Consider the following 9,890-nt stretch of genomic DNA (forward strand, 5'->3'; position numbering starts at 1 on the left):
AACAGGAACCGGCACTTCGGCATCTTGTTAATAGGTTAGTTCCAGAAAATGCACGAATATGACATAAAGTGTGCATAAAACATGTAGATAACATCAATAATGTGGCATGGAACACAAGAAATTATCGATACGTTGGAGACGTATCAGTCTCCGCTACCCCGGTTTTTTCGCTCCCTCTCTTTACTACCTTGTTAGGTTCCTTTACTCGTTGCATCGCTAGAATCATACTAGGAACACCCCTATCATCAAAGTCACCACCTTTACTTTCGCATCGCGCTTAAAATTGAAAAGGCTATAAAACTTGTTTAGCGACCATTCACCACCCCCTCTTGTTTGCTACGATCCATTCAGTAATAGTACAACATGTGACACTTGCAAGATATCATAAACTCAAGAATACAACATAACACAAAGTGTAAGAATAGTCATGAGGTTCCCCATATGTAATTATTCATCCCTTGACCTTTCTTTAGTAGCATCCAAACTCAAACTTGATTTTATTCCAGTATCTAAATGATAAAAATAATTACGTGATATGTGTAATCTTTTAGCCAGAAGCAAGACTACTAAACAAAACCTGAAAGCTAAAACTAGATAAAGGCGCTCCAAGTTTTTTGTGTGATAGGTGTATATTGCTTGAAAAACAAAGTTTAGAGGTGTGCAACCGAGAAGGTGATAGGACATTTGGGTTCCTTGGGCATCCCCAAACTTATGGTTTGCACCATTTTTGGATATCTACTTGTTTGTTGTTCCTCCATTCCATGTTAAAATATTCAACACAAACTTTCTCCCATATTTTCTGTTGGGTGACATTAGTAGTACAAAGATTATAGGACTAGAAGAATTTCTCCCACATGTCCATTAATAAAATCCACGTGCACAAAATTCATATGCAATTCAACCATAAAATTATTAACTCTACTCAAGGCATGCTTCGCACAGCAAGTAATAGATCAATATCACATTTTCCATGGCACCTATTTCTAGGTTATCATATAGTTCTTTAGATATTGCACAAACACTAAATCCTAAATCTACAATAGCATGCCAATCAACTTTCTATTCGAATTTCTAGGTATCATGGCTTCTCTATTGTATCTATCTATCTTTTCTTTAAGCATATGATGTGCAACATAAGAACCAAAACCACCTTGATGGAGTTATTTAGCAATTTTTTGTAAGATAGATATAAGTTCATGTAAGATACATTTATCAAGATTAGGTAAAGGTTCAATAATGGTATCATAAAGCATCTTAATTTCCTGAACTTCTTATTTTTATTATTTTTATTTCTTACCACTCATAAAGATTCTTCCATACATCCTTAGCATATTTAAAAGAATCACTTACATGAGATATTTTTCTACGAACATGTTATAGTGAACTTTCCTTTTGTCCAACATATAGTTCTAAAGATGATACTTTCTTTAGAAGTCAATCATATTATCATCCATATTTATAGTTTTCGAATGAGTAAAGGAACATATTTTGTACATGCATTTCTTACTAACTGCCTCGTTGAGACCATTTGTTAGTTTTTCAAATAACCCATCCAAATATTCTTTAAAATTTTCCATTACAATTTCTTCTTTTTTGGACACCTTTACTGTAGGGGAAATCCCCTATGGTGTAATTTTTATATTAGAGGTAAAAATAAAAATACAAAGTTTGTAAGAAGAGATTACATCAGGGAGGAAAAAAATGGAAAAAAACAACCATCTAATTAAAATAAAATCATAAGCAGCCAATCAATGAGAGGTTGAACAAAGGCTGCTTTCACTTTATATTGGTGGAACATCAGATCATGTTGAAACTTCACTTTCGAGCAGTTAAATGAGGAAGCTATGATCTTAAAGATCAAGTTATTTCGAATTTTCTAAATGTTCCATGCAGCGGAAGCCACCGCCTCCATAAAGCAGGCTCCCAAAAATTTCCTTTTCGCCATCAGCATGCGATCAGAAGAAATGATTCCCAAATGATGGGCTTGCTAAGGCGAAATTACCATGAGTTAATGAATCAAAAAATTGTGACCATATATCTAGACCATAGTAGAACCTCTTTAAAATGTAACTCTGGGCATGAGTCATAGAACACCTTTTCCTTTATTTCTATAATTATAAACCATTCTTCCATTCAAGATTCTCTTGATTGTTGATTGAAGTAAAATTTCATCACTAATAGGTGGCGGTGGTGGTTTACCAAGGATAGAAATAATTATAAGCATACGGGAACAATTTTAACTTTTTGTTTAATGTAAAGTAAAGAAAAATGCTTAGTAAATATGCAAAATTAAAAGTACTTATGCAAGCAAACAAAAGTAAAGAAACAAAAGAAAAACAACAAGACAAACTAAAATGCTATTTTTGTATTGGGACTAAAAAAGCTATTTAATCACAAACCACATAACTAAACAGATGAAACTTTCTCGGAATATACAACGAAGCATTTACAATTTACTGGAGTTTTTTCAGTTTTTCATGAAACACTTCGAAATTCTTAACTACGAATCAAGGTCAATTTGGCACGTTCGATCTCAAATGAAGGGACAAGATTTGTGACTTTGGCTCGGCGATTGTGCTTAAGACACTGAAGTTGAGTTTTGTTCCTACGTGTGGGTTCACCCTATATTTTTGCCGGTATTTTGGTGCAATGCACTTCATCAACTCGGTCGAACGGCTAGGAAACAGTGGCTTAGGCATGTCAATGATTCTCCGAGGTAGTTTTTAGCATTTGGGTTATATCTATCTTCTTTCACCAAGTTAAATTAAAGGGAAGGATTGAGTGAGAGCAATCGATGTAAGTGGGAAAAATGACAAAACTGATCTCTTGTACAAAAATCAGCAAGAAATGGCCATATCTAGAAAAAAATCTTGCCGGCATTTGTTGCTAAAAAAATAAGGTGCTGAGCAGAAGAGTGGCATTCGATCATTATTATCGTCAACATCAGTGTAGCTAACAACAGTGGCTTCAGCAGTTCAGTTGTGTCCTAGCACCATCGTCCTGACGATGACATCGCCCATGCCGTCGGCGATGGGGAAGAGGTGCCCGGCCGTTGGCAGCTCGTGGTAGCGGACCCACGGCAGCGTCTTGGCGATGTAGCGGGAGAGGCCGACGGGCACGATGAGGTCCTCGGCGCCGTGCCACAGGTGCACCTCCGCGTCGCCGGCCGGGAACGGGTCTTCTAGCTCCAGCGGGCTCCACGCCCACTTGCCGAACCCGACGATCATGTCCCGGTGCAGGCTCTCGTGCTCTCCCTGTTGCCTCGCCTGGCCCTGCACGCGTACAAGGAATCGGAAACACCAAATTAGGAATGCAGAGGACTGAGCTGCTTCTGCACTCAAACAGCATCACATACCGCGTAGCTTCGGTAGGCGAGCTTGGGGACGATGGCCATGTCTTCCCGGGAGAGGATGGCGGGATTGAAGGTGATGACACTGGATGCCGGGAAGAACTTCTGGGTGTTCCACCAGTAGGTGAGCCAGGGGGCGTGGTGCGCGACGCGGACGGCCCACTGGTCCTGCGGGATCTGCTTGTACCACGCAGCCCACGACACGTTCGACGGGAACCCTGACCACCAGTAGTTGCCCACGGGGCCGAGGATCGACACCCCGGAGAGCCTGTGAGGGATGTGCTTGAGGCAGCTCCACATGATCTCGCCGCCCATGGAGAACCCGGTGAGGTAGAACCTGGGGCCAAGCTCAAGGGCGTCTGCTAGCTCTTCGATGTCCAGGGCGGTGCTCTTCTCGGTCCTCTCAGGGTGCGGGTCGCTCTCGCCGTACCCAGGCCGATCGAAGGACAAGATGTAGACCCCGAGCTCTTGCGCAAGCTCCTGCAATCAGCGCCAAAGTTTCCAGCAACACAAATCAAATCTCCAATCTTCTGTTCTGTACGAAAATCGTAAGTATATATTCAGGAGGTAGCCCGACTGATTGATCGCTCACGTACGGGTGATACTTGCAGCGCATCGTATCTGCAGGAGTCGAATCCATGGACGAAGATGATCCTATGCTTGGCCTCTTCCTTGGGGACACCGGACTCATGGTAGGCCAAGTGTCTCCCGTCCTTGAGCCTGATCCTTGTCCCGGTCACCGGAGGGCCGCCGGGCGTTCCGCAGATTTTGGGAGGCGGCGCCTGAAGCTGACGAAACAGCACCGCCAGCAAGATCATAAATGCAAGGCGGGGAAGCCTCTTGGCGATACCTGCCGTTAGAAAACACACGCGTTGCATTAGTATCACTGAATGCTACCAAATACAGAGTCCTATGTCTTATGGACACTGTGAAGGGAGTACATACAAATGCTCTTTTACGGGGAACATAGATCTTACTGAATATCTGTTGTAGTTCAGCTTAAAATAAACAGTAAAATAGCCCTACACATTAACAGTAAGGTGTAGATGCAATAGCAACCAATCATGGCTAAATGATCTTGGCTTGCAGCTCCGAGTATATGATCTAAAATCCTCCTTTTGTCATCTCGTGTCAAGCTTTGGAACTGAACAGAACAAACCAGTCCCACCTGAACCATATAATGTTTCTTGGACCAAACTACAGAGCCTTGGTACACTCTAATTTTAGAGTGATGCACTTGCTAATCTCCTTATAGGTGTATAGGAAAAGGAAAAAAAAAGAACAAACTGTCCATGCAACATGCAAATACAAGGCATTGGCTGGCTCGGTGCAAGAGAGTATCACGCACGCCATCTTGTAAAAATCGACGTGTCACTATAATTAATGAGGAGAGATATGTTAGTGGTATCATAATATGATAATAATATGATACTGTATCATAGCATGTGAAACTAGATAATTTAATGTCAAATACATTCTATACACACAATTGCATTGAGATCTTACAAATAATTAAATATCATGAGATTATGATATTATTAGATGATACTAACCAAGATGTAGATAAGATCATGTAGACTGATATCATATGGATGATATCACTATAAGATACTTTGCACTATGGTAGCCTAAGAGCAAAAAGTCAGGGTCTTAAAAGAATATACTCCCCTAGAGTACTTGTATAGATAAGACAAAGCATGTGCAAAACCCCAAAGATATTCGGCCGAAGTGCGAGGCGCGATTCACGCCACGCCATTGTCTAAATATAGAAGAACGTGGACTGGTTCAGAGCACGCACAATAAATAAAAGAAAAAAATCGGGACATTTCGCCACAAGCCAAGAAGCAATGGGCAACCGTTATCAACGAAACTACGCATGTGCATCTCGTATGCAGACAAAGACAAGTGGCCTCGACCGGAGCAAGGAGCCAAGGATCTTCATGTCGAGCGGGCCTCGCTGTCGCGGAATTGATCTCGGGGCTCAGATCAGATCATCGCAAGGTGCGCGGTCGCGACGGAACCAGAAGAGCAGTGAGCAAAGAACCGATCGAGGTTACCAGGACGCGGTGGAATGGTATCAATTATGGTGTGGTCACAAGGTCGACAGCGAGAATACACAAGGAAAGAACTCAGAGACGACGGTATCCATGGTGTGGTCACAAGGTCGTCGAACTAATGAAAACCGAACATATTGACGCGAGAAATCAGGACCGTCCGAAAGAGGAACATGGACGATCGAGGCGGGGGAAGCGGCTGCACGTACCGGAGCCGGGGGCAGCGGGTCGAGGCGGCGGGGCTTCCTGGCCGACGGTGGAGCCAGACGGCTTGTCGCCCGGTCCAGCCATGGCCAGATGAGAGAAGTGATCAGACCAGCGATGTAGCTGGCCGGTGGAGCTTCAGAAGAGATACAATCGGAGAAGCAACCGATACGCCGTGGCGGACGTTGGATCGATGTGTGCAGGTGAAGCAGGAGATGCGATCCGTGGTGGTATTATATAGAGCTACATCTACCCATGCTTAGCCGGCGAGGCTGCGCGGAGACCGGGGATATCGGCGGCTGTCGCGATGGCGCACGTGATTCGCTCTCGCCCTCGTGGCTCACTTTTTTTTTAAAGCTTTTTTTTGGCTCTGCCACGGAGACACCCTATTCGCATCCGGGTCGATCCACGCCGTGGAATGGTCAACTACTCGTTAGTCAATTACAGGGCAAGGAGGTCCTACGGGTGCTGCTGGGTTTCAACTTTCAACTCGTCGTATGAAGAACACAGTGAGACGTGCCCACCTCCCTGTTTCCAAAGCTTCTAGAAACTCCCTGCTCCAGTCGATGGCGGCACATGACGGATTTCTATGAACAAGAAAGCCAGAAGAGGTTTTCCTCTTTCGAGCATGTTGCCCTCCCCCACCCGCTGTTAAGGGCCATCTCCAGCGGCGCGACGCATTTTGGACGTTCAAAAGTGGTCGCAAGCGTCCGTTTGCGTCGCCCCGCGGACATATTTGTCCGAGCGTCCGTTTGCGTATGGGTGTGCTCCCACCGGGGTGATCCTTTTTTTGAATTGCAACATAGTTAAAAACATTCAAAGTAGTACATAAAAATGCATAAAAACTATACAAAGTAGATCTATAGGCCTAGACTACTTGCTTCCTGACGGGCCGGCACCGTCGTTGCGTCGCTCCGTCGCCTGCTTCTCCGCCGCCTCCCGCGCGGCCGCTATGGCTCGGTGCGCCGACGCGTCCTAGCTCAGTGCCTGCTCCAGCCTCGCGTTGGCGGCGTCGTCCTTGAGCGTCTCGAAAGACTCGACGATGGCCCTCTGCTCTGCCGCCCTCTCCTCCGGCGTCGGCGCATCGGGGTCATCGGAGGACCAAGATATCTCCGAGTCGGAGTCCCTTCGCCGCAGCGGCGGCCGCCGAGCCTGCGCTGTTCCCGGCTCGGCGTCCAACGCCGCGTGGCCCGCCAGCTCCTCCTCGCTTCCTCGCGCCGCGAGTGCCGTGGTCGCGCGCGTCCCCGACCGGGCGGAGGAGGTCGCGTCTGCCTTCGGAGTCGAACTCCTCGGAGGAGCTCGAGGCCGGAGGAGGTGGAGTGGGAGGTGAAGGTGGAGGTGGAAGCGCGATAGCCCGGCCGCGTCCGGCGCTGCTCATGGTGGATCCGTCTGGAGGCCGAGAGGAAGCGACGCCACGGCAGCGGCGGCTAGGGTTTAGCGGGGAGGAGATGAGATGCTCGCGCCCGTATATATAGGTCGGAGGCGGGCGACGGCCGCGCCACGCGTGGCATCGCCATTACTACGTGCGCGAGAGGTAGGCGACGTGCTGCGCGCCACGCGAGGCATCGCCATTTACGCGGCCGCAGACCGCCGAAGCGATGCCTCGCTGCCGCGATCGGCGGAGAAGACGCATCGACGCCGCGTCACCGCCAGGCGGGCCCGACGAAACGTCCGCCGCACGCGAGCGGACATCTTTCGCGTCCCGCCGCAGACGCATCCCAGGCGCATATTTGGGCCAGGTTTGCGTCTCCGCGGACGGCCCGGTCACTTTGCGTCGCCCCGCTGGAGGTGGTGCCAGATGCATTTCCGGTCACAGCGGACGAAAACGTTTGCTGAGCGACCGTTTGCGTCGCGCCGCTGGAGATGCCCTAAGGATGAGGCTGAAAAACATCGCACACCTGGGCGCCTAGGCAGCAGGCTATCAAGAATGCCAACCTGCCTGGGGCGAGGAACCCCACCCCACTCCACCCCAATCGACACCGAACACCAAACCATCCATGCCTCTGATACGTCTCCAACGTATCTATAATTTCTTATGTTCCATGCTAGTTTTATGACAATATCTACATGTTTTATCCATACTTTATATCGTTTTACCTATTAACGAGATGCCAAGGTGCCGTCTCGTTTTCTCGCTGTTTTTGGTTCCGCAAAAGCTGTTCGGGCAACATTCTCTGAATTCGACGAAACAAAAGCAAAACCTCCTATTTTACCGAGATGGACCCGAACACCGAAGGAGAGACGGAGAGGAGGGCCAGGGCCTCCAGACCACAGCGGCGGCGCGGCCTAGGAGGGGGCGCGCCTGTGTGTGGTGTGGGCCCCTGTGCACCCCCTTGCGCCGCCTCTTCGCCTATAAAATCCCTCGCGACGTAAAACCCTACAACAATCAATCATACTCCGTAAAGACTCCGTGGGCGCCGCCGCCATCGCGAAACTCCGTTTTGGGGGACATAAGTCTCGTTCCGACACGCCGCCGGACGGGGAATTGCCCCGGAGTCATCTCCATCGACACCACCGCCATCTTCATCGCCGTTGTCGTCTCCCATGATGAGGAGGGAGTAGTTCTCCCCGAGGCTGAGGGCTCTCACCGGTAGCTATGTGGTTCATCTCTCTCTCCCATGGTGTGATCTTTATGTGATCATGAGCTTTGTATCACTATTAATCTATGTGCTACTCTAGTGATGTTATTAAAGTAGTCTATTCCTCCTCCATGATGTAAAGTTGACAAGTGTGTGCATCATGTAGTACTTGGCGTAGGTTATGATTGTAATCTCTTGTAGATTATGAAGTTAACTATTACTATGATAGTATTGATGCGATCTATTCCCACTTTCATAGCTATTGTTGACAGTGTGTATGCTATGTTAGTACTCGGTCTAAATTGCAACGGTCTATTATGCACTCTAGAGGTTACTTTAATAGGAACTCCGGGAAGTTGTGCAGCTTGTTTACTCCGGCTTGAGGTGTGCTTTTATAGCCCTACACAATGAATGGTGTTTGTTATCCAACAAGAGAGTGTTTGAAGTAGCACAAGTGAAGAGAAGTTATTTATTTATGTGATCATTGTTGAGAGTGTCCACTAGTGAAAGTATGATCCCTAGGCCTTGTTTCTAAGCATTGAAACACCGTTTCCAACAAGTTCTGCTACATGTTTGCTTGCTGCCATCTTTATTTCAGATTGCAACTACTACTTATAATCATCCGTATTACTTGTATTTCACTATCTCTTCGCCGAACTAGTGCACCTATACACTCGACAAGTGTATTAGGTGTGTTGGGGACACAAGAGACTTCTTGTATCGTAATTGCAGTGGTTGCTTGAGAGGGATATCTTTGACCTCTACCTCCCTTAGTTCGATAAACCTTGGGTGATTCACTTAAGGGAAACTTGTCGCTGTTCTACAAACCTCTCGCTCTTGGAGGCCCAACACTGCCTACAGTGAATAGAAGCGTGCGTAGACATCAAGCTATTTTCTGGCGCCGTTGCCGGGGAGGTAAGGTAAAAGGTATTCACATCCTCCGACTACTAAGCTATTTCCTAGCACTGTTTCCGGTGTGTGAGTGCTCGAAGTTATTTCCTTTAGATTCTGCAATTATATCTTTTTGTTTCTTGTTTTTATTTTCACTAGTTAGGCTTAATGGAAAACAACAAAAATATTAGAGATCTTTATAGTATTTATCTTGAGTTAGGACATGAGGTGTTTGAAGAGAAAATTAAAAAACCTATGGAACTTTATATGCATGCTAATGGAAATGTTATTAGTACGAATGCTTTGAACACCATTGTTGCTAATGCTATGGAAAATTCTAAGCTTGGGGAAGTCTGGTTTTGATGAGCATGATATTTTTAGTCCCCCAAGCATGGAGGAGAAAATTTACTTTGATGATACTTTGCCTCCCATTTATGATGATTATAATGATAGTGGTATTTTGGTGCCACCTACTATGGAGGATAAAGTTTGCTATGATGATACTGTGCCTCCAATATATGATGATTATGGTGATGAGAATAATAATGATAGCTATTTTATTGAATTTGCTCCCACTACAATTAATAGTAATGACTATGCTTATGTGGAGAGTAATAATTTTATGCATGTAGCTCATGATAAGAATGTTTTAAGTGATGGTTATATTGTGGATTTCATCAATGATGCTACTGAAGTTTATTATGAGAGAGGGAAACATGGTTATATGCATCTTAATAATATTAAGTTTCCCCTCTTTCTGTTGAGAATCTTAAAGTTGCGCTTGTGTTGCCTTTCTATGCTTGTTGCATTATG

At 46.0% G+C, this 9,890-nt stretch overlaps 1 protein-coding gene across 1 annotated transcript; it reads right to left on the minus strand.

Annotated features, from left to right (window-relative positions):
• Positions 1-2,793: 2,793 nt before the first annotated feature.
• On the minus strand, positions 2,794-5,903 carry LOC124687221. Its single transcript, XM_047221030.1, has 4 exons — positions 5,613-5,903; positions 3,946-4,199; positions 3,356-3,829; positions 2,794-3,272 (listed from the first exon to the last, which is right to left on the minus strand). The coding sequence occupies exons 1-4, from the start codon at positions 5,692-5,694 to the stop codon at positions 2,976-2,978; spliced, it is 1,107 nt and encodes a 368-aa protein (XP_047076986.1). The 5' UTR covers positions 5,695-5,903; the 3' UTR covers positions 2,794-2,975.
• Positions 5,904-9,890: the final 3,987 nt, after the last annotated feature.

This window comes from Lolium rigidum, chromosome 2 (genome assembly GCF_022539505.1).
Source record: "Lolium rigidum isolate FL_2022 chromosome 2, APGP_CSIRO_Lrig_0.1, whole genome shotgun sequence".
NCBI classification, from domain to species: domain Eukaryota; kingdom Viridiplantae; phylum Streptophyta; class Magnoliopsida; order Poales; family Poaceae; genus Lolium; species Lolium rigidum.

Excerpts from the sequence above, each read along its gene's own strand:
- LOC124687221 (XM_047221030.1), bottom strand. The coding sequence starts at position 5,694 with ATGGCTGGACCGGGCGACAAGCCGTCTGGCTCCACCGTCGGCCAGGAA. Across the intron at positions 4,200-5,612 it reads ACCCGCTGCCCCCGGCTCCG|GTATCGCCAAGAGGCTTCCC; the intron begins GTACGTGCAGCC and ends TTCTAACGGCAG. Across the intron at positions 3,830-3,945 it reads ATGCGCTGCAAGTATCACCC|GAGCTTGCGCAAGAGCTCGG; the intron begins GTACGTGAGCGA and ends CGCTGATTGCAG.